Below are 24,865 nucleotides of genomic sequence, written 5' to 3'. Positions count from 1 at the left end.
GTGCAACTACCACAGCCTGTCTAGTTCTAGAACATTCTTATCACCCCCTACAAAGGAAACCTGTACCTATTAAATAACAGCCATTCCGCCTTTCTTCTCCCCCACCTCCTATCAACTACGAGTCTGTGTTTTGTTTGTATGTATGTACCTATTCTGGAATCCTACCATGTGATTTTTGCATCTAGCTTCCTTTACTTGTTTTCACGGTTCATCTGTGTTACAGTATTTATCAGTACTTCACTCTTTTTTCTTTGTAAAATTTATTTATTTACTTACTTTTTATTCGAAGTAGGCTCCATGCCCAATATGGGGCTTGAACTCAAGACCCTGAGTTTAAGAGTCATATGCTCTACTTACCGAGCCAGCCGGGCACCCTAGAATTTCATTCCTTTTATGGCTGAGTGAAGTTCCATTGTATGGATATATCATAGTTCTATTCATCCATTGATGGACTTTTGGACTGTTGCCAGCTTTTGGCTATTGTGCATAGTGCTGGTATGAAAATTCAGGTACACGTATTTATTTGGATAGTGGTTTCAGTGCTCTGGGGTATATACCTAGAAATGGAGTTGGTGGTCAAATGGCAGTTCTATGTGTAACTTTTTGAGGAACCACAGAACTGTTTTTCTCAGCCACTGGTTCCTTGCACATTGCCACTAGCAGTGTATGAGGATTCTAATCTCTCCACATTCTCACCATGTGTACTTTTCACTTTGTGTTGGTAGCCATCTTAGTGGGTGTGAAGTGATGCTTCTTTTCGGTTTCGATTTACATTTCTCTAATGGCTAATGGTGCATAGTGGAGCATATTTTCATGTGCTAGTTGGCCCTTTATCTTCTTGGGAGAAATGTCCATTCAAGTCCTTTGCCCATTTTTAAGTTGGTTTGTCTTTTTGTTGCTGAGATGTTAGCAGTTTTATGTAGTCTGGATATTAGATCCTTAAGATACATGATTTGCAAATAATTTCTCCCGTTCCGTAGATTGTCTTTACACTTTCTTGGTAATGTCCTTCGATTCACAAAGGTTTTTAATTGTGGCGAAGTTCAGATTTTTTTCTTGTGCTTTTGATGTCATATCTGAGAATCTATTGCCAAATCCATGGTCATGAACATATATCTCCTGGATTTTCTTCTGAGAATTTTATGGTTTTAGTTCTCATGTTTAGATCATTGATCCATTTTGTATTAATTTTTGTTTATGGCGTGAGGTAGAGGTAGGTAGGATTTTTTTGAAACTTCTCTACTCCTTTTAAAATTGGCAAACACTGAAGAAAAACCTTGCTTGTATTTTATTATGGAAAACTTGAAACATTTTCGGAAGTAGTAGACTGAATTTCCATGTACTGTTTACCCAGCTTCGACACTTCACATTTTTTGGCCAGTCTTGTTTCTCTTTCTCTCCTTTCCCCTTCCTTCTCACACACAGAAACACACCTATCAGGTTATATTGAAACAGTTCCACACATATTTCAGCTGTAAACAGAAACTTTCCCCCTTAAAAATAGAACCACAAAGCCATTATCATACTGAAAACATAGATTTCTTATTTTAAGTCTAAGGGTATATTTATTTTGGAAAATTTAGGAAACATAAAAAGTAGAAGCAGTAAGTAAAAAGTCACTCAACACTGGCAGCCACCATTACTCTTGTATCATTCACAATCTTCTGGGCTTTTTAACTCGTCTTTACCTATAACTGTGCTTTTGAGAATGTTTTGTGGCCACATAGTAATCTATCATGTCGGTATTCTGTAATTGACAGACTCAGTCCCTTATTGAGCATTTATCATCCAGATTTTCAATATTATAACTGAAGGATATTTTTAATCATAGGATCAATTTCTAGAAATGAAATAACTGCTCAGTTGAGTATTTATTTGAAAGTTTGGTTCAATCAGTACTGTAAATTGCTGTGTAGTCAGATGCATATTTCTTGTAGTTTGGGAGCTTGCTCCAGGTGCCATAACCTCTCCAGTGTTTGAGTTTGATTGTTTTGATTACCAGTTAATTTATTGGGTAACAATTATAGTTCATACTTTTTGCCTTTTTGGAGGAGAAAAATGTACAGTGTATAGTATGGGAAATATTATCTTTGCTTTCTTGTACTAGCAAATTAACCTTGTATTTTTAAGTAAATTTGTCCATTATCTTTGAATTACAGTGACTTTCATGATGTTTTAGAAGTTGATCCAGATTGGCTTTGAAAGCTCTCTTTAATACATTTAACTTGATCCGGTGCTTCTTCTTGACATAGTATCTTTTCTACAGCTCAAGATACCAATGCAGTGAATAGTACAAGCTGTAAGAAGCAGCCAGATGAAGATTGTGAGGGTCCTTTTAGACCTGCAAAAACCCTGAAAGAAGGAAGTGTCCTAGATGTTCTCAAAAGCCCTGGTAAGATAAGAGCTGCCTTTGACATACTCTAAAATCTTCATTACAGATTTGTGGTCCTATTTTAATGTCATGTGTGGCATAAATTGGGAAATTGACTTGAATGTAGATGTAGTTAGATGCAATTCTTCTGGAGTAAATATCTTAGAAACTCTACTTGTTTAGAATTCAAAGACTGTCCTAAAATGACATCTCTTAAGGAGGTGAGGATAGCAGGAGAAAGAGGCAAGTGTAGAAGGGAAAATGAATTGCCTTTTAATAGAGATAGGCCAATATGGAATACAAGTAAATAAACCTGATGATATACCTGCACATATCTTTCTCTGATGAGATGCTGACCTGCCTTGTTCTCAGATTACTGCCCAGTTGTGATCGTCTTATAACAAGACCAAACAGAAAGATAACATTGGATGATTCGAACATACATATATGTAAGGGACAGTACCCACTTGAAACAAGAATTGAAAGCTAGTAATAAATAACTTGAAGACAATGAATAGAAGTCATCAAATAGGAAAAAGTTTTCAATTTGAAAAACAGAGGATAGATACAATTCCGATTGTGACGTGTACTATAGGAATGTATAAATGTTTATAAGGTGATCTAGTCACTCAGAAAATTTAGATTTACCTAGCAGATAGATGTGCTCATGTATAATTAAGAATTTCCAGATAAGAATGGCTTCTGCAGCCAGATTTAGGTCTCTCTGGTCTAGCTTTCTCATTTTATAGATGAGTACACTGCCTACAAGGGTCCCAGCAATTTAGACGATTTGACACCATTGGGGCAGAGCTCCAGGGCGCCTGTGCTAGTTAACTGAGTGGTAGATATGCATCAAATTCATATGCTCTATCTTCATATAAGTTATACTTTGCATTCATGATGCCCACTCCTCCTCCCCTTTAATTTTCTTTAAATAGCAAGAATTTGGAGTCCTGTGTTCTTTTGAGAGAAATTAGAAAAACTTGAAAAGGGGGAAGGAAAATAAGTCTCTAAAATCTTGAGATGATTACTGTTAAAATGATGCCAACCTTAGTGACTCAAATTAATCATTAACAAAACAGTACATTTTAGACTACTGGGAGTAAGTGAAGTATATGGGTTTTGCCTTTATGCTAAAACTAGCTCTAGGTTGGATTAATTGTAGCGCGGGAAAATCTCAAAATCTTTTATATCTTCTTACCCTCCACTTTTCTTTTCGTTTGGTGCCCTGAGCTGGAAAAATAGGTCACTGAGTTTATTGGCATGTGTAAAACAAAGGTTAATTGGTCCAAAGTAAAGGATTGGAAGGTCATTCCCGTGGATACAAGTTGGAGTGAATCGATTCGGTTCAATGACAGCAGTTCCGGTAGTGCGGAGACTTTTTCAGTTCCTGTTATTCCATGGTTCTGTGCAAATACCTTAATTGTCTGCGTACACCTTTAGTGGTTACCAAAAGGGGACCCTTGCAGTGTGAAAGGGTCTGTGATTATATTGGAGAGCTGTTGGAGGCAGTTTGTCTGCGTTAGGGTTTGGTGACTTTCCATGGGCAGGTCTTTGAGTAGCATGAGCTCATGCTCCTCGAGGGTGGGCTGGGTCTTCATTTCTGTAATTTCTAGACCTTGCCAGATGGTTTGGTTCTTCTCTGTTGGAATTTACATCGTGTTTCTCATTGAACTGTTACCATTTTAAAGTCCTGTATGAACTTAGTATAATTAAGACCAGTCCTTACAACTCCGTTGTACTTTGGAGGGATGTCTGTCTAATATGCATGCCTACTCAGCTCAGCTGCGTGCACTGAAAGTAGAGGATACCACAACAGTGGGTTATAAGTGGGCAGAATTCAAAGATTATCGATGTTGAAGACATTTGGCATAGCCAGGAGAACACCTGAAGGAAAAAATAGATGCGGGAGGAAGGCTGTGAATATACTGCAGATCTGTATTGCAGCAAGAGTGTAGCAAAACCTAGATGCCCGAGGGGTGTGTCAGTAAATTACTACAGATCAAAGCCTCAAATTAGATATTGGTTGAATTATAGTAAGTAGAAATTCCTAGAGGAAGAAGGTGAGACACTATAAACAATACATCTTTTGTAGGATTTTAACTAGGTCTGAGTGTCACTTACTGATTATGAGATTAATAAAAACTGCTGGGACACCTGGGTGGCTCAGTTGGTTAAACATCTGACTCTTGATTTCAGCGCAGGTTATGATCCCAGGGTTGTGGGTTCGAGCCTTGCATCAGGCCTTGTGGTGATGATGCGGAACCTGCTTGGTATTCTCTCTCTCTGCCCCTACCCAATTCCTGCTCTCTCTCTCAAAATAAATAAACTTAAAAAAACAAATGGAAAACAAAACAAAACAAACAAAACGGCTGCTGGGGCACCTGGGTGGCTCAGTCCCTTGAACGTCTGACTTTGGCTCAGGTCATGATCTCACGGTTTGTGGGTTTGAACCCTGCATCTGACTCTGCTGACAGCTGGGGGCCTGGAGCCTCCTTTAGATTTTGTGTCTCCCTCCTCTCTGCCCCTCCTCTGCTCATGCTCTGTCTCTGTCTCTGTCTCTCAAAAATGAATACATGTTGGGGTGCCTGGGTGGCTCAGTAGGTTGAGGATCCGACTCTTGGTTTCGGCTCAGGTCATGATCTCATGGTTCGTGAGTTCAAGCCCCACATCGGGCTCCGCGCTGACAGCATGGAGCCTGCCTGGGATTCTCTCTTTCCCTCTTTCTCTGCCCCTCCTCTGCTTTCTCTGTCTCTCAAAATAAACTTAAAAAAAAAATTTTTTTTTTAATGAATAAATGTTAAAATTTTTTAAATATTGCTTAGGTGAAAAACAACTCTACTTTTAAGTAGCTCATGTTGGGATTTAGGAACTCTGCAAATAAATGTGTGTAAATACATGTTCTCCCAGTAATAGCATTTCAGTTAATGTTCTGATTAGAGAGCTTCTCTCTGTGTCTCTCTGTCTCTCTCTCTTTTTTCTTTTTAACTTACACTCTTTTCCCTATTACAGGTTTCACATCACCAAAGGCAGATTCTCTTGCTGCTCAGCCTACTACCACAAGCCCAGTAGTTTATACAAGACCAGCAATAAGTAGTTTTTCTTCTGGGGGAGTTGGGTTTGGAGAAAGTGTAAAATCTGGGTCACCTGGATCGTCGTCGTGGCAGTGTGATACTTGTCTGCTCCAGAACAAAGCTACAGACGGCAAGTGCATAGCCTGTCAGGCAACAAAATTGCCAGCAAAAGATACTGCTAAACAAACTGGAATCGGAGCACCAAGCAAAAGTGACAAGTCAACTCTCTCTACATCAGGGACGGGTTTTGGAGACAGATTTAAACCAGCAGTCGGGACCTGGGATTGTGACACCTGTTTAGTGCAAAACAAACCCGAAGCGATGAAATGCGTAGCTTGTGAGACACCGAAACCCGGAACTGGTGTGAAGCGAGTCCTTACGCTGCCAGTGGCTGCGGCGAGCGCTGTGCCCGTGGCCGCCGCACCTCCCACCTGCACTGTGACCACGGGCGCCGTAGGATTCGCAGATAAATTTAAAAGGCCCCTGGGATCTTGGGAGTGTCCAGTATGCTGTGTTTCTAATAACGGAGAAGACAGTAAATGTGTGTCCTGTGTGTCTGAGAAGCCAGGTACGTGTATGGCTGTTTGAGATCATTTTGTTGGTTATTTTAGTAGAACGCTTACACTTCTCTGCTAAGAACAGCCTTAATATTTTTAATGTTTCAGGGTGAGCCTTTCCTCCTACATGTTAATTTTTCTAAGCTGTCTGAGGCAAAATGACTTACCTGGGACTGGATCTGTGTGTTCTCTCAGGATAGCCCAGTGTATACTTACACCTCTCTTTTATGTACACTTTATCGGAAACTTTGCTTTTCATGATCGTTTTCAAAGCTGACTAATAAGATGCTGAAGGAACTTAGAAGGGGCAGTCTTTCTCCACCGTTATCCAGAACAAAATGTCACTTTGTCTCTTTTCCTTGAAGTGCAAGTGAGGATGACAGATGGTCATTCCCAGAGAAGGTTTCACTAAGCGGTAGGAAGTCTTGCCTTTTGAAACAGCTGTGGCTGAATATTAATGCGGAGGCCTGTACCCGTATGCCAGCTGCCAGAGGTGTTGCAAGGGTAGTCAATTACTGAGTCACTAATGAAAACATTCTAACCTGACAGCAAGAAGAAGGGAGTTAGGCTTGAGTTTTTCCTGTGTCTCTGTTCAAATTTGAAAAAGTTACTGAAGACTCCCATCTGGAAATGACTCTTTAATATTTTTGTAATCTCATATAATTATTTGGTACCGATGTATAGTAACATGGGTATTAAATAAAAACTGTTATGGATATCCTGGGAATTACACTTCCTTTTTTATTGCATTCTTCATGGATGTGTAGTCTCCTGTCTGCAGTGGAGAGCTCCGGGTTTGTTAGCCTATACCCCATGTTTGAACACAAGAGGTGAGCCGTATCTCTAATTCTTACTGGACATCGCCGGAGGAGTAAGATTTCAGAGGCTTCGTTCTGAAATAACTTCCTCCTTCCAGCTGGCGTACCTCTTCCTCCTCTTAAAAAAAAAAAAAAAAGAAAAACAAAAACAGGCCCTTGATCATGCAAGAAACCAAAATTAATTGAGTTGATTGGGAGAATAAAACTGAGTTAGGAAGTAAATTGTTACTCACAAATAAAGAAAGCTCATATATTTATTACATAAATCGGACATCATCCCGTCAATGATGAACCATCATTTTAAGCAGAGGAGTGATGTAGTTAAATTTGTGTTTTTGACACATTGCCTGGTGGCTTTTCGGAGGGTCGATTTGAAGGCAGTGGAATTTGGAGACCAGAGGACAGATGGGAGGTTGTAGCGGTAATACATACAGGCCCAGAGAACAGCGATATGTGCTGGTGCGGTCAGGGTGGGCGAAGAATACGGCGTAGCTGAAGACATGGTGATTTGAAGCGGTGCAGCCCATGCTCACATATATGTGAGTGCTCGGGCTGCACCGTAACGGATACTCGGGGCTGGCAACACAAATATGAGAGTCCTCAGGCCACAGTTTTCAAATAGGCCATGGGAGCAGAGGCGACGTAGAGTGAGGGAGGGAGGGGGCAGAGGAGATGGCCTAAACCTGCGCTCCGCCATCTTCAGGGAGTGGCAGGAGCAGAGCTTTGGAATGGTTCGTTTTAAAGGAGGAACCGGTGGGGAAAACCAAAACCTACGTGGCACCGGTCGCTTTGCAGCAGGATGGATTGCAGGGAACGAGAGCAGAGGCCTCAGTGAGAAGGCTGTTGTTCAGACAAGAGGTGAGGGCCGCTTGGCATAGAGCGGCGGCGGTGGGCTCAGCAGAAGGGGATGAGATAGACAGAAACGTGTGAGGCAGGAGGAGACGTGAGCCACGCTAACCAGGTAGACGGTGGCCCTACAGCTGAGAAGGGGACCGCAGGTACAGGTCAGGAAACCGTCCGAGTAGATGAGACTCAAGAGGAGGACAGCGGACCAAAGATGGAACCTCTGAGAGCGGTTTTATTGGCACGGTGGAAGACAGCGTAGCGGTGGAACAGAGACCAGTGGCTGGGAGGGGCGACAGAGAACATGTGGAAACGGGAGGCGCCAGATGGATGGCTCTGCTCCTAACACACAGGCTTCTTGATCGCTTCGTGGAGCCACCTTCCCGTGCTCCCTACAGACTTCTAGTTCTGTCTCAGAATTGAAATGTCACCTCTGTGAATCCGTTCTGCTGCCCCTTAGTCACTTCCTTCTTTCTTCATGTATCACTTTCCTTTTTGGTGATGGGATTACTGTGTGTGTGTGTGTGTTTACTTGCCCCCTTCTTAGACCGTTAGCACTTTTAGAAGGTAAGCAGCATTTCAGTTGTCTTTATGTCCTTAGAACCTTAATAAATGTCTGTTAAATACTAATGCCATGAACACAGTAGCTGGTGGTGAGTCGAAATGCAAAGTGGATGATAGAACACTTCTGTGCAAAACTGATCATCTCAAAGGCAGAGACCTGTGCTTTGAAATCTTAAAATTAGTGTGGTCTGTGGCCGTGTATTTTATGTGTTAGGATATTATTGCCTGCGATTTATATCTTATGTATGTATGTATGTATGTGTGTATATGTATACACATATATATATATGTGAAAATTTTTTTAATGTTTATTTTTGAGACAGTGTGAGCGAGGGGAGGCACAGAGAGAGAGGGAGATACAGGATCCAAAGTCTGCTCCAGGCTCTGTGCTGACAGCTCAGAGGCTCGAACTCACCAACTGAGAAATCATGACCTGAGTTGAACTCAGATGTTTAATCTACTGAGCCACCCAGGTGCCTCTTATATGTTCGTTTAAAATGTTGTGCTGTTTGAAGAAATCTGACAAAAATTCCTTTTTTTTTTTCTATTTTTTTAAAAATGTATATCCAAGTTAGTTAGCATATAGTGCAATAATGCTTTCAGGAGTAGAATCCAGTGATTCATCCCCTGCATATAACACCCAGTGCTCATCCCAACAAGTGTCCTCCTTAATGCCCCTTGCCTATTTAGCCCATCCCCCTACCCACAGCTACTCCAGCAACCCTCAGTTTGTTCTCCGTATTTAAGAGTCTCCCTCCCTGTTTTTATCTTGTTTTGTTTCCCTGCCCTTATGTTCATCTGCTTCGTATCTTAAATTCCACATATGAGTGAAGTCATATATTTGTCTTACTGCCTAACTTCGCTTAGCATAATACACTCTACTTCCATCCACATTATTGTAGATGGCAAGATTTCATTCTTTTTGATTGCCGAGTGTATGTGTATACACATACACACACACACACACACACACACACACCCCACATCTTTATCCATTCATCTGTCAATGGACATTTGGGCTTTTTCCATACTTTGGCTATTGTTTGACAAATATTCTTAAGGACATTTTATTTTTTTGACTTAAAAAAAATTTTTTTTTACTGCTTATTTTTGAGAGAGAGAGAGAGAGAGAGAGAGAGAGACACAGCGTGCAAGTGGGAGAGGAGCAGAGAGAGAGGGAGACACAGAATCCGAAGCAGGCTCCAGGCTCTGAGCTGTCAGCACAGAGCCCGATGCAGGGCTTGAACCCACAAACTATGAGATCATGACTTGAGCCAAAGTCAAACACTTAATTGATTGAGCCCCCCGGGAGCTCCAAGAACATTTTAGTTTTTTAGGTTCTGATTTGTGGTCCTGATAATTTTTTTTAAACCATGGTTATTCAGACCTCAGATTAAGAAGAGAGCTGTCACTAGGCCAGGTGAGCATAAGCTGCTTGTTTATAAGATTAAAAGAAATCTGAGATGTCTGTACTGTTTTTAGCAATGTGAAGTTTATATTTCTGGCATTTTATCTGTCTTAATAGGAAACACTAATTGAACACTTAGACTTAGTGGTGTCTTTTTTTTTTTTTTTTAATTTTTTTTTTTAACGTTTATTTATTTTTGAGACAGAGACAGAGCATGAACGGGGGAGGGGCAGAGAGAGAGGGAGACACAGAATCAGAAGCAGGCTCCAGGCTCTGAGCCATCAGCCCAGAGCCCGACGCGGGGCTCGAACCCATGGACCGCGAGATCGTGACCTGAGCTGAAGTCGGACGCTTAACCGACGGAGCCACCCAGGCGCCCCAGTGGTGTCTTAAGATATTGACATAACATGACATAACATGGACTGGAAGTTTTATGTGTTTCCTCACTTTTTTTTAGGAAGTTCAGTACCTGCTTCAAGTAGCAGCACCGTCCCTGCCTCTCTGTCTTCTGGAAGCTGCCTTGGGTTAGACAAGTTCAAGAAACCAGAGGGAAGCTGGGACTGTGAAGTGTGCCTAGTGCAAAATAAAGCCGACTCTACCAAATGCATAGCATGCGAAAGTGCAAAGCCAGGCACAAAGTCTGAGTTCAAAGGTAAGGCCTGGGTGAAGTGCCTCCTTGTATCATCATTTTATTTTATTTATTAACGTTTATTTATTTTTAAGGAGAGAGAGACAGAGCATGAGCAGGGGAGGAGAGAGAGGGAGACACAGAATCTGAAACAGGCTCCAGGCTCTGAGCTGTCCGCACAGAGCCTGATGCGGGGCTCGAACTCAAGAGACCGTGAGATCATGACCTGAGCTGAAGTCGGATGCTCAAGTGACTGAGCCACCCAGGCACCCCTCGTATCGTCATTTTAAAGTGAAATATTTGCAAACAGCTTTAGTTTAAAAATTGTTCCTTCTCTTGTTGAAAATGCATGTAAAATAAGGTATTGTTTTGGACATTTTGACCTCACATCTGTGTCTGAGTTACTGTAAAGTTAGATTATTAGACTGGCCAGCAGTGAGGTATCTTCTCTGCAGCTGGGTGAGGAACTTCTCTCTTGTGTAGTTGAATCTGAGAGAGTTTCAATTACTTGTTTTTCATTGTTAACCTGTTTGGCATCTAGATGAATTTCCTCTTATCTGGGAATTTGCACCCCTAGAGCCTTATTGTAAGTACTCTGGATGTGGGATTTGGTTTCCCAGGGTATGTCCCAGAAAAAGAGCTCTCTTCATATTTTGTTCTGTAAATATAAAGGAGGAACCTCTAAAAATAATTTATGCTAAGACTGTCTATGGAGGTCAAATTTTTCGTCTTCGTAGTCATTAATGATTTATTTCATACTTCACATGAGGTACATTTCAGTCAAAATCTTGATAAAAGCTGGGAAAGAGAAGAGATTTTAGATCTGAAGGAACAGTCAGGGAGAGGGGAGAAAGAGTTTAATCTGTAAGGGAATAGGCCTCGAAGGTTAGTCTGTGAGGGCATTAAAAAAGAATGCCAAGCTTTATCTGCTCGGAACAATTCTGTGGACTAGTGGCTTTCAAACTTTTTAACTGGAAACCAATCATTAAACTTTTACATTGTGACCCCCTCTCATGCACACGGTGTTTGTATGATTGAAAAGAAGTTTTACAAGTCAATTCTTACTCTTTAGTATGTTTAAGTTACCCTGTTTCTCTTCTTTTTTCATTTAGAAGAAAATTACTGGTTATAACCCATAAAATTGCATGACAGTGAGTCACAACTGGTTTGAAAAACACTGCATTTGGGTGTGGTAGAAGATCCCTACTTTCCAGCCCACTTGAGGTCGTTAACCTCGTGGTCCTTTTCCCATGTTCTCTACCTGCAGCACAGTAATCAGCTTCCCTTTAAATCTGTCCCTTTGAGGCAGAGGTGATAATGAGTTGTCTTCAGCACCTTCATTTTTAACTTCCTGTCTAAAGAAGTATCGCTTAAGGTATTTAGAGACCTTGTGGATAGGCCGCTCTCTCCTGAGATTCTGATAATTTTCAGTTACGTTTCTTAGCAAAAGAAGGGAATGTATCATCATTAAAGAGGGGAAGGTCTACAGGTCTGAGGGCTTGTAAAGTTTGGCTGTCATTGGTCTTATTTATACGTGGGTAAGCAGAATGAGGGGTAAATATCTTGGCACACGAATTGTATCTGTTTTGAGCTCATCAGTCAAGTACTGCGTTTCTAGTTTACTCAGCTACAAAAAAGCATTATGAAACCAAGACTTTGATCTTGTGAATATAGTGTGAGCTTCTGCTTATGCAGTTCTTCTGGTTCTTTGATGCTGAAGTCTTTTTAAAAATTTTTGATTAGTAGCCCATTTACAAGATTTCAAACTCCAGTTACGACAGGATTCATAGAGAAAAGTTTATCTCTTGTCCCCATTGGTTCATTTTCCATCCTTCCTCCCCTACCAACAGTAATAACTGTGGTTAGTTCCTTACAACTTTTCCACAGTTTATTTATGCACATGGTAAGCAAATTCTATATATAGAAATTCTATATATTTTTATTTCTGTTTTAGAAAATGTAGATCATACTGCCTTTCTGCCCCCTTGATTTTATCACAGATTAGCTTGGACACACCTTTGTTCTTTATTCTTCATTTATAGCTGCTGGGATTGCATATGGCATTTTATGTGTCTTTGAGTTTCTTTAAAATAAAGACTTATTTAACAGAAGACCATGGGGGAGGGAAAGGAGGGGGGAAGTTACAGATAGGGAGGCAAACCATAAGAGATTCTTAAATACTGAGAACAAAGTGAGGGCTGATGGGAGCTGGGGGAGAGGGGAAAGTGGGTGATGGGCACTGAGGAGGGCACCTGTTGGGATGAGCACTGGATATTGTATGGAAACCAATTCGACGATAAATTTTATTCTATAAAAAAAATAATAAAGACTTAGGATGTGAGGGTGATCTGGCTGTGACATCTGTCACTCCGAGTGATCTCCAGGGTTGATTTGGCCCATGTGGCTGGCTAGGCTGGTGTCCCCTTCCTCCCTCACGGCTCCATGTGGGTTCCCTCCCGAAGCTGTGCACTGGGCCCAAGAGGATGACTTTGCATGACAGAGGGGGACTGACTGTTGCTCAGGCAGAAGTGTAGAAGTAGCTGCACTCCCCTCCTAGAACCTCCAGACAAGCTCTCCAGGAGAGCTCCCTGCAGAATGTAGGGTAGTCAAGCTTCCAAGACTCCAGGCACATCCAGATGAGGTGCCGCGTGTGGCTGTCTGCCTTTCTTAAGGAAGTAAATGAATAAATAAAATTAAAAAAAAAAAAAAAAAAAAGACGTTAGCCCTAGAATTGCTGGGTCAGAGGATACATGTGTTTGGAAATTTTGGTAAATATTGACAGTTGCCTTCCACAAATTTCATGCTATTTTACACATCCACCTGTAATCTATAAAGTGTCTCTTTTTCCTAGACCCCTTGCCATTACTGTCTTACCAAATTTATGTGATCTCTGCCAGTGTCCCAGGTGATAAGTGGCATGTCAGTGTGGTTGTGGGGATTGAGGTGTGATTCGTACGCTGAGTACTGGGCAACTAGTTGGCGTTCACTGCCACTTCCTCACTCTTCACCATAGGCCTTTTCGAAGTTATTCCTGTGTCTCTCTTTCTGTTTCAGGTGTACATTGTGTTTGAGAGGATAGCATTAATTCGGTGTCTTTTATATTTTGAAGGTTTTGGCACGTCTTCCCCGTCTCCGAACCCAGCTGCCTCATCCTTCAAATTTGGTCTCCCGTCATCGTCTTCTGGGCCTTCTCAGACTTTAACAAGCACTGGAGATGTTAAATTTGGAGAGCAGGGAGGCTTCAAAATAGGTGTGTCTTCAGATTCTGAGTCTCCAAACTCCATGAGTGAAGGCTTTAAATTTTCAAAACCAATAGGAGATTTTAAGTTTGGAGTTTCGTCCGAGTCCAAGCCTGAAGAAGCTAAAAAGGACAACAAGAACGATAATGGTTTTAAGTTCGGACTCTCTTCGGGTTTAAGCAATACGGCATCGTTAGCTCCGTTTCAGTTTGGGGTGTCTAATCTTGGGCAGCAAGAGAAGAAAGAGGAGCTCCCTAAATCTTCATCTACAGGCTTTAGTTTTGGTACAGGTGTCATTAACCCGGCACCTGCTGCTGCCGTCACCGGGGTGACCGCTGAGAACAAGAGCAGCTTCAGCTTTGGAGCCATAGGAGCCAAGAGCGTTTCGGTGGCTCCGTTCACAGGGAAGACGTCAGAAGCAAACAAAGAAGACACGCCCGCCACCAAGGGAGGGTTCACTTTTGGTGGCACGGAGCCTGCCCCCGTGCCGTCTGCCTCTTTGTTCGTTTTGGGAAGGACAGAAGAGAAACAGCAAGAGCCGGTCACTTCTACTTCTCTGGTGTTTGGGAAGAAAGCGGACAGTGAGGAGCCGAAGTGTCAGCCAGTGTTTTCCTTTGGGAATTCAGAGCAAACCAAAGATGAGAGTTCTGCAAAGGCCACCTTTAGTTTCAGTGTGGCAAAACCATCTGAGAAGGAATCGGAACAGCCTACGAAGGCCGCGTTTGCATTTGGGTCTCAAACCAATACCACGACTGGTAAGTATTAAACACTTTTCTTTCCTTCTTTTTTTTTTTTTTTTTTTTTTTACAAGGCACCTCTGGTATCTGGACAAATGCAGCAGGTCAGGGAATGGTTTACTCTGGACATAGTTGAGAGAGACCAATAAAGACTCTCTGGGAAGGAGCCTAGGATTTGCAGTGTTCACTGCTCCAAACCCTTATGATGCAATGCTGTTACCTGCAGATCTGATTCTGAGAAATACACCGCTGATGGAGAGCCCCCAGCATTTCCCATCTGTCCATGTTTCTCCCTTCTGTTTGAGCTTTGACAATCAGAATTGGCATACCGCTCAGGAAAGTAGGCCTTCTTTTGTCAGCTCATGAAATATTTTCTAACTAAATCTTTCTGTGCAGGCGTTCGTTCACAAATAGAGTTACCCAGTCATCATCAGGCGTCCAAGGAGCATAGACCACAAATAGAGTTAATCTCTGAAACAGAGGCGATTATGAAAACTAAAATCCTGAAGAGAAAATGAAGTAGCATTTTTTTAAAACTTAAAAACGTGCTTGGTGAAATAAAATCGTTCTGTGGGCTGAGCAGCAGAAGAAACACAGATGATAGATTGGTGAACTGGGATTTCCCAGAGCCCATGCCGAAGTGTAGAGAGAATGGAGTCCAGCTGGTTCTCAGGCCATTGCAAGAAGAGTGCTTAGAAGAAGAGGACAGGGCAGAGGAGAGAGCAAAGCAGTGACGGAAGAGTATTTCCTCCCTGTAGAGCAAGACCCTGGCCTTAAAAATGGAAATGGCCCACTCACTGGCAAAGACCAGTGAAATTACAGGACACCAAAGCCAAAATCCTGAATGCTCTCTAAGAGAGGAAAGCTGTTTGCCACAAATAAACAAGTATCAGGTTAGCATCACACTTCTAATTTGTAACATCATATGCTTAAAACAGTGGAGCACTGTCCTCAAAGTGAAAACGGTCTTTTTATTTTCTAGAGAGAGAGCACGTGCTAGTGCGAGCACAAGCAGGGGAGGGGCAGAGAGAGAGGGAGAGAGAGAATCTTAAGCAGGCTCCATGCCCAGCCCAGAGCCCAGTGCAAGGCTTGATCTCACAACCATGGGACCATGACCTGAGCTGAGATCAACAGTCGGACGCTCAACCGACTGAGCCACCCAGGTGCCCCGTGAAAATGGTCTTGGGTACCTGGGTGGCTCAGTCGGTTAAGCATCTGACTTCGGCTCAGGTCATCTCGCATTTCGTGATTTTGAGCCCCACGTTGGGCTTTGCTGACAGCTCAGAGCCTGGAGCCTGCTTCGGATTCTGTGTCTCCCTCTCTGCCCCTCCCCTGCTTGTGCTCTGTCTCTCTCTGTCTCTCAACAATAAATAAATGTTAAAAAAGAAAATGGTCTTGATCCTACAATTTTATATCCAGCCAAATTTGGTCGAACGTGAGGGCAAAATAGAGATGTTTTCAGGCAAACAAAAAAATAAGAATTGAACACCCATGAACACTTCTGAATAATATATTGGGAGCAAGATGAAAAATTAACCTGACCGGGGTGGGGGGGGGGTGGTGCGGGGAGAATGGAATTCAGTGAGTAGGTGTGAGCAGTTTGTGTCTATTGTCTGTTTGGAAATTCAAAACACTCTCCAAAAAAATAAAAACTAAATTATATATGATTTGGAAAGGAATAAAAATAAGATCAGGTCTAATCGGATATAATTATGGTGTTACTATACTCTTTCCATTGAAATAGACACTCTTAACCTCTCATTAACCAACTTGAAAGTGAACCAACTTGTTCCATTGTCTGTAAATCATACTAATGCCCGTTTCATATTATGGCCAGCCCTGTCCAGTAGACAGTATTGGAACAGTTGAAAAAATGTCTTCAGTAAAGTGGGTGGTTTCAGGATCACCATATAAAAACCAGTAGCTTTCCTCTGAATCAGCAATAAATAGTTGGACAAATGTCACTTGTATTTTCTAACATCTTTAATTTGTGTTTTATAACAGCAACAGAACTTGTAACAGGCTAAATAATTAAAAGAACAGAAAAGACCTATTTATTAATACCTGTTCCTGAGTGAGAATAGTCTCCTGCCCAGCTCCCCCAAGATAATTTGTTTTTTTGTGTTTAGTTGAAGTGTAGTTGACACACAGCATTACTTTAGTTTCGAGTGTACAACTCAGGGGTGCCCCAGCGCTGTGCATTTGCTGTGCTCACCACAAGTGTAACTGCCGTCTGTGACCACACAACACTGTTACAGTGCCGTAGACTGTCTTCCCTGCACGCTCCCTTTTATCCCGGTGACTTGCTCATTCCATGACTGGAAGCCTTAATTTCCGTTTCTTTTTCTTAACGTTTATTTGTTGTTGAGAGACAGAGACAGAACGTGATCAGGGGAGGGGCAGAGAGAGAGGGAGACGCAGAATCCAAAGCAGCTCCAGGCTCTGAGCTGTCAGCACAGAGTCCGACACGGGGCTCGAACTCACAAACCACGAGATCGAGACCTGAGCCGAAGTCGGTTGCTTAACCGACTGAGCCACCCAGGCACCCCCTTAATTTCCGTTTGTAGAGGAATTTTTGTGGAGCGTGACAAGCTAAGGTAATTTTAAAATTCACATGGAAGGGAAAATGCACAAGAAATTTTGGGGAGAAGGGCAGGCACACAAACAGGTTTACTATCAAACCAGACTATAAAGCTACAATAATTAAAACAGTCTAGTAACAGTAGTTTTAGAGGAAACAAATGCGCACATACTTAGAAATTTAGCGTGTCGTAAAGGTGGAGTCACAAATTAGCGAGTGAAGGACGCGCTGGTCAGTAAATGCTGCAGAGAGAATTGACTGCTGGTTGGAGAAATGATAATTTTGCTAACATAAATTGCAAAGTCCAGAGCACAGCTGTCTCCCACTATCCGAGCTGTTACCCGTAGTCTTCAGTTGGATGTGTTAAATTTAAGGGATATTTTTATTCGTATTAATCTGAATGCTGAGGGCTTGCCTTCTTCTGTAAGACAAACTTCAGAAGCCGTAAAAGGGAAGATGGATGTATTTGCTTACATCATAATTTAATATAGTGTGTGCATTTGCTGAATGAATTTGTATAAAAAAGTTACTGTTTCTGTTTTCTAGTGAATTTGTGGACCGTAGGCAAGGGAAAAATGCTTTCTGTGATTCCTTGTTCTTAAAGATTTTTGTTTGCATCTTTATTTCTCTCTTACAGATCCAGGTGCAGCAAAACCAGTGTTCAGTTTCTTGAACAACAATTCTTCTAATTCAAGTGCACCGGCCACTTCGGCAGCCGGGGGCATATTCGGTAGCTCCACTGCGTCCTCCGGTGCGCCGGTGGCTGCCTTCGTGTTTGGACAGGCCAGCAACCCTGTGAGCAGCTCTGCTTTCGGGAACTCTGCGGAGGCCAGTACTTCTCAGTCTCTGCTGTTTCCTCAGGAGAGCAAACCTGCAGCCACGTCCAGCGCGGGCTCAGCGGTCACCCCATTTGTCTTCGGTCCAGGGGCCGGCGGTAGTAATCCTGTAACCTCTGGTTTCAATTTTGGAGCTACCACCACATGCAGCTCTGCAGGTACATTTATTTACAAAAGAAAAACAGGTTGTAGTTGGATTGTTTCATCCTGTCTGCTCTTAGCAAGTAACCTGTCGCGGGTTGTTACAGAACAGCCGGGTGCAGTTAGGTCGCCTGCCCCCTAAGGTTACGGGTGTGGCAGCCGTTCACTGCGTGGAATCCCGTGCAGTCTGTGTTCGGTTTAATAGAATTAACTCTTAGGAGGGATTTTTTCTGATCTCAATGAGAGTGTAATCTTTAGATTTTCCAAGTGTTCTTTTTGAAATGTTAGGTTGTTAAGTAACCAGACACTGGGGCCTATTTCATTAGACGTAGGTCTGCATTACGTATATATACATGATGACGACATTAGCTGATTTCTGCAGTGCGTTGAATATGTGGTGAAAATCAGTTATCTTCTTGGATGGATCCCTTTACCTAAAAAAATTTGGCTGTGAAGGTGGGGACTCTTGGCTAATAATTTTTGTTTATATGAATTCTATATGGCTTTACTAAATAATAGGATTATATTCTTCCTTATTATTGAAAACTGGCCCTGATGGGACTTGTTCAGCAAGGTAAAGTGAAAAGAGGCTCGTGGTTTGCAGCTAAATTTTTAGACCTTTCTTAAGGATTATCTGGTTGTAGCTGTTAGGTGACGTGACTGTTTCTCTGGGTCTCTAGGATCCTCCTTCGTGTTTGGCACTGGACCTTCAGCACCGTCTGCCAGTCCAGCATTTGGTGTTAACCAAACCCCGACGTTTGGACAGAGTCAAGGTGCCAGCCAGCCGAATCCCTCAGGCTTCGGAGCCCTGTCATCTTCCGCAGCATTGTTTTCTGCCACTTCTCAGCCCACGCCACCCACTTTTGGGACAGTGTCAAGCAGCAGCCAGCCTCCTGTGTTTGGACAACAGCCTAGTCAGTCTGCATTTGGCTCTGCAGCAGCTCCTAGTTCTAGTAAGTGTGTGCTGTTCACATAGTTTGCATCCGTACCCAGGTGCTGGTGGCTCCCAATAGAATATGGTTTCTGAATTTTGAAGCCACGTATGTGTCCTAGTTTTTTAAACATCTTATACTTGGCAGAATAGAGAAGTATGTGTTTGGACTTTATAATATAAACAACATTCTCAACTTCATACTGTTAAAAGTAAGCGCTTGAAGGTATTCATGTATGTGATTAAAATGTAGTCATTTCTTACTCTTTGATGTAGATTGGACATTCATTCAGTCCCATTTCTCCCCATCTGAATTTGGGAGCACTCCAGCCTAGATTCCAGCTATATTTTCTAGTCCTCGTTGTGGGAGGTTACGCCCCCAAGTGCAGTGCTCTCCTGGGACCGGACAGCCCCGTTGTCCCAGGAACTTTCTGTTGGATGACACTTGACTGGCAATATGTAAACAAGTGCATTGTTTTCAATCTGGCTAATCACATTGTACTATGATGTGTTTCCTCAGAATTGCACGATGTGTCTTTTTCTCACTGTGAAATACAACTTCACGTAGAAAAACCTGAAACATAAATGAACAGTGTGATGTTGCAGCAAAACGCTTGTGTAGCCCGCCGCCCAGGAGCCCCTCCGGTCTCCCTTTTTGATCACACGCCTCTTTCCTTGCTCTGATGGGTCCTGGCCTTTATGATCATCACTTTCCTGGGGTTTTTTAAAGTGAACTACTGATACGTGAATCTCTACAAGATACCATTTTGCCTTATTTTTAACTGTGTATATATATATATATATATATATATATATATATATATATATGGAATCTTACTGTATTCAGTGTTTTGCTTCTTGTGTCTTTTGCTTTATTTGTAAAGCACATCCATGTTATTACATATAGTTTGTTCGTTTTCATTGCTGTAGAGTAAATCAGTCTATGAACATACTGCGATTTATCCATGTACCGCTGTTTTTAGCTGTGAGGACATGCCGTTCTGCTCGTGCCGTGCCCACGCTGCGGGGTGCACGTGCATGTTTCTCTAGGGTACGTACCGGGAAAGGGGCCGCTGGATTCCGAGGTGCGTGTGCGTATCTTCTACGTTACAGCATAACACGAGCTTGGCCTGGCAGATTGTTCACATTCACATCCTGCTGTCTTGTATGAGGATTCTCATGTCTGGATTCTACTTGATTTCATTTTTTGTGAATTGTTTTTATAAGGGTTTTTTTTTTTTAATTTTTGTGGCTGTTTTTCATTTCCATTGTTTTGCTTTTGCTTATTTTGTAGGAATTATTAATGTATTCCGGATATTAATACTTGGTCAGTAGTACAGGTAGCAGAACTTCTACGACACGTATTACCCATTTTAATTGGGATTAGTTGATTCTTCTCACTGTGAGGCGTTGGAGAGTTTTAGCTTTCTTTCACACAGGTGACAGTTCCCTCAGTCCTCCTGATGTGGGGACCACTGTGTGCTTGGATCAGTGGCCCGAGTGTGCAGACTGTGTGATATATACTTGCTATTCTTCTCTCTACAGTGTTTTGTTTTCTACAGCACGAATGATCCCCGTCTGTGTTGATGTCTTTGTACCTGTCAGTAGTTACAACTTTGGCTCTCCTCCTGTTCATCTAGATCACTTCTCAGTATTTTCAAATACATTGGCTGTGTGCTGTTTAGTACCTGAGAGAAACTTATCTGCTCCTCCCCCCAGAATCCTCCCACAGAATCTTCTGATCTGCTCCTTTCTAGGCCCACTGTTGAACTGTGGTCTCGGCACCTCTTTTTACCTTTCTCTTGGAGATTCTGGAACCCTTCCTCTCAAAAGAACCTCTTTGCTGGATGATGTCAGTGTTGTCTTATTTCTTTGTTTTAATAGAGCAGCTCTTCCAGTGATTTTTGAAGTCCTCAAGGAAGAAAGTTTTGAGACCTTACATTTCTGGAAGTATTTTCATTATGCCCCTGTGTTTGGTAAGATTTCAGTTGAGTACAGATTTAGATTGGACATAATTTCCATAGTTTTGAAGGCATCTCTCCATTATGGACTTTCTGGCTGTCTCAGAGTTACTCTTGAATTCTTTCTTCATCTCTGCTCTTTGACCATTTCTTCTTTCTAAAATCTCATTAGAATCTTTTCTTTTGCCTCCAGTGTTCTGACTTATCAAGAAGCTGTTCCGGAGCACCTGTTTGGCTCAGTCGGTTAAGCGTCCGACTTTGGCTCAGGTCAGGATCTCACGGTTCGTGGGTTCGAGCCCCGCGTTGGGCTCTGTGCCGACAGCCTGGAGCCTGCTTCGGATTCTGTGTCTCCCTCTCTCTCTGTTCCTCCCCTGCTCTCACTTGTCTCTCTCTCTCTCAAAAATAAATAAAAGATTTAAAAAAGAAAAAGCCATTCCTTGGCCTGTCCCACTGATTGTGTAAGGAATTTAGTCTGTCCTTTTGTGAACGTTCATTCTTGGGAATTTTCTTGAATTGTTTCTTGGGAAATTTTTGTGCCTCACTCTTCTTTAACTTCTGTTCTTTTTGTCCTTTCTGCACTTTCTGGGAAGATTTCTTCCACTTATCTTTTATTCCTCCTTCTGTTGAGATTTTACTTCCGCTAGTATTACTTTTTAATTCCAAGTGTTCTTTTTTGTTGAGTGGATGCCTCTTTATATCCTTCCGATTTTGTTCCAAAATTGTTACCTCTTGGTCTCCCAGCAGTCACCATCCCTCTCTCTGCTTCTATGGTTTGGCTGTTTTAGATACCTCATAGAAATGAAATCAGGCAGAACTTGTCCTTCTGTGACTGGCTTATTTCACTTAGCATAATGTCCTCCAGAGTCCATGTTTTGCATATTGTAAGATACTCTTTTTTTTTTTTTTCTTTAAAGGACGAATAACCATTGTATGTAATGTACATTGTTTAACTCTATTCATGTATCAGTGGACAGTTAGGGGGCTTCCACATGTTGGCTATTGTAAATAATGCCACAGTGAACCCCGGAGTCCAAGTATCTCCTCAAGATTCTGATTCCAAATCTTTTGGATAAATACCCAGAATGGGATTGCTGGATTATATGGTATTTCTACGTTTAATTTCTTGAGGAACCTCCATACTTTTCCACAGTGGCCGCATCAGTTAGGGCACAGGGTTCCTTTTCTTCACATGCTCACCAGCTCTTGTTGTCTCTTGTGTTTTTGGTGCCGACAGCCATCCTAACAGGTGTGAGGTGACATCTTACTGTGGTTTTGATTTGCTTTTTCCTGATGATGAGTGATGTTGAGTGATGTTAATGTTTGTTTGCCTGCTGGCTATTTGTGTATCATCTTTAGAGATGTCTGCTCAAGTTTTTGTCTATTTTTTTTTAATGTTTATTTATTTTGAGAGAGAGAGCACAAGCAGGGAGGGGGCATAGAGAGGGAGAGAGAGAGAATCCCAAGCAGGTTCCACACTGTCAGCACAGAGCCTGACATGGGACTCGATCTCACGAAACCCTGAGATCATGACCTGAGCTGAAATCACGAGTCGGATGCTTAACCAACTGAGCCACCCAGGCGCCCTGCTTTTTGTCCATTTTTAAATCAGGTTATTTGTGTTTTTTGACCGTTGAGTTGTAGGCGTTCTTGATATTCTGGATACTTGCTTCTTATCAGATATGTGGTTTGCAAATACCTGTTCCCATTCAACTCAAAATTTAATTAGCGTAGGATACCTAAGTACTACTTGATAATTCTTTGTGTTTGGATAGGCTTGTAGATCTTGAATTTCCTTGTAGGTTTATCTGACTGGCCTGTTTACTTGGGAAGACCTGGATGTTAGTGTCAGCAGGTCTGGAATCCCCAGAGAAGACTATTCAGTCTCCTGCCTGGAGGGCACATGTACTCCCCGTGGCCAGGGTTGGGGGGGCGCGGGGCAAGGCCGCAGCTCTCGGCCTTCACCCTGCTTTTACTCCTCCTGGTTTTTGTAGGGTGTCCTTGCCTTTCTGTGTGATACATCCTGACCCCTGGCCAGAGACATCTCCAGAGACTTGCTGGGCTGGAGAATGGCCTCTTGTTTGTACCAGGGCGGGACAGATCTGGGCGTCTGCTGCCCACACGGATGATCTCCCGCCTTCCCTGTTGTAGCCCACCCGCGGCCTCCCTTCCTCGGCCGTCCGGCGCCCGGGCCCGTGGGTGTGTTTCGTGTCCGAGGAGTTGCTCCCGTGGGCACCCGCCGCTAACTCAGTGCTTGGCTCCAGTCCACCTTCTGGCGTCTCCTCCCTCATCTTGCTAAAAACCCCGTTCCTGTTATTTTAGCATCATCTGTGAATTTGTGAAGAAATTGGCGCTAAATGTCGATTCTACTGTCTTTGTCCAGAAGTCTCTTCTACCCTTTCCTCCTTGGTCATAGGGAAGTCGGGTCACTTGTCAGGGGGCGTGTGAGTCCGTAGCATGCGTCAGTGGAAAAAACACTTCCTTCTAGTTTTCTTCCTATTAAGCGAATGTAAGTAAGGGAGCTCAACCCCTCCCGCGCTGCGCGTGGCCGGGTCGGAGTCCTTGCTAGAACCACTAGCATTTTCACCTTAATGACGTTTTTCTGCTTTAACTATCGTAGCTTCAGTTTTCCAGTTCGGCAGCAGCACCACGAACTTCAACTTCACGAACAACAACCCGTCGGGAGTGTTCACGTTCGGTGCGAACCCCAGCGCTCCTGCGGCCGCGGCCCAGCCCTCGGGCTCCGGGGGCTTTCCTTTCAGCCATCCCGCGGCGGCCTTCACCGTGGGGTAAGAGGGCCTGGCCCCTTGGGGCTGCGTGCGTGCGTGCGCCTGCGTGCGTGCTTGCGTGTGCACGCCAGCACGTGTCTGTGCCTGTGTGTGCGTGCGTGCGTGTGTGGTGTGTGTGTGTGTGTGTGACAGCGACATAACAAAGTATGCTTACCAGTATGTCGTCCCCCCCCCCCCCAGTCACTGGGAGCCCTGAGTAGTAGGATTCTGAGGTTTTGTCCGCGCACTTTGTCACATAATGAAGTTTTTGTTTTCCCCAGGTCAAACGGGAAAAATATGTTCTCGTCTTCTGGAACTTCAGTCTCTGGGCGCAAGATAAAGACTGCCGTCAGGCGCAAGAAATAAAGGTCACTTTGGTGTTGTGCGCAACACTTCCACAGCAGCCGGTGCCCTGCTTTCCAGATACTGGATCGTCCTGTGTGCTGGGTTATCTGACGTCAGATCCGCCTCAAGACTTCTTTAATTTGGGGGTTTTCCTCCTTGTTTTCTTTCTTTACAGAAGCCCTGCCCTCACCTCTCCCACTCCCGTTTTAAAACAAATCATAGCTAGATCGGTGACTGATTCTTCAGCGAAACTCTGACCCGGCGCATTGGTCCCTGGCCCGGCGCAGGCTGGCCGGGCCCAGGGAGGGAGCCCGCTCCGCGAATGGCTTTGTAAAGAACCCCTGTGTCTGCACCACCGCGTGCGTTGACACGCGTTTATGGAACGCACTGACGTTGTAATTATATCGGAGGACCCCCGTGTAGATTAGAGAGTGTTGAAGTGAGTGATTTCTCTGCCGAGTTTGTGCTGGTGTATGTGTGGAGTGAGTCGGGTGTCTCGTGCACTAAGATTTTCCGATAGAGGAAGCCTGATGAAAGGATGGTCCGTGCTAAGGACTTACTAGATCTAGTTCATTCTCCATTTAATAATTCTCTGCTATTTCTATATTTTCATTCTCCTGACTCTCACCTGTCTTGCCTTTTTCATTATTTTATTATGAAACTTGTGTAAATACAATTTTGTTTCTGTACTTTTTTGGCATAACATAAATCTGTGAACTTGAAATTTTAATTTTGTGTTAGAAAATTTGTTCTTTGTTTAGTCTCGTCTCAGATTTTATTATGTAAATCCCATTATTCAAAGTTGCCTAAATCCATTTGGAAATCTTTAAAAAAAAATTGGGGATTCTTAAAGTGAATTTATTGGCTTTTCTGATCCAGTTTTGTTTGGACCAAAAACCAGTATTGTACAAAGTATTAAGCATATATTTTTATATTTACTGAAATGGACTGTGGTGACTTTGGATAATAAGGAAAAGTTTAATATTAAAGCCATGTTTATTACAGTATAATTAACATGTTAAACCATGGGATAAATGCCATCAATAAAAAATTATGAAATATTTTT

The 24,865-nt window shown here is 42.8% G+C and overlaps 1 protein-coding gene across 1 annotated transcript in view; it reads left to right on the top strand.

Annotated features, from left to right (window-relative positions):
* Window positions 1-24,860, top strand: part of NUP153 (nucleoporin 153) — a 77,655-nt gene extending 52,795 nt beyond the window's left edge. The window contains exons 15-22 of the mRNA XM_027040365.2: window positions 2,267-2,392; window positions 5,384-6,013; window positions 10,093-10,287; window positions 13,373-14,257; window positions 17,458-17,814; window positions 18,478-18,750; window positions 23,307-23,475; window positions 23,736-24,860. Coding sequence (XP_026896166.2) covers window positions 2,267-2,392; window positions 5,384-6,013; window positions 10,093-10,287; window positions 13,373-14,257; window positions 17,458-17,814; window positions 18,478-18,750; window positions 23,307-23,475; window positions 23,736-23,820 — 2,720 coding nt within the window. The 3' untranslated portion in view covers window positions 23,821-24,860. The remainder of the gene's footprint in view (window positions 1-2,266; window positions 2,393-5,383; window positions 6,014-10,092; window positions 10,288-13,372; window positions 14,258-17,457; window positions 17,815-18,477; window positions 18,751-23,306; window positions 23,476-23,735) is intronic.
* Window positions 24,861-24,865: the final 5 nt, after the last annotated feature.

This window comes from Acinonyx jubatus, chromosome B2 (assembly GCF_027475565.1).
Source record: "Acinonyx jubatus isolate Ajub_Pintada_27869175 chromosome B2, VMU_Ajub_asm_v1.0, whole genome shotgun sequence".
Lineage (NCBI taxonomy): Eukaryota > Metazoa > Chordata > Mammalia > Carnivora > Felidae > Acinonyx > Acinonyx jubatus.
The sequence above is the reverse complement of the archived record's forward strand: the minus strand, read 5'-3'. Positions and strand labels throughout refer to the sequence as shown.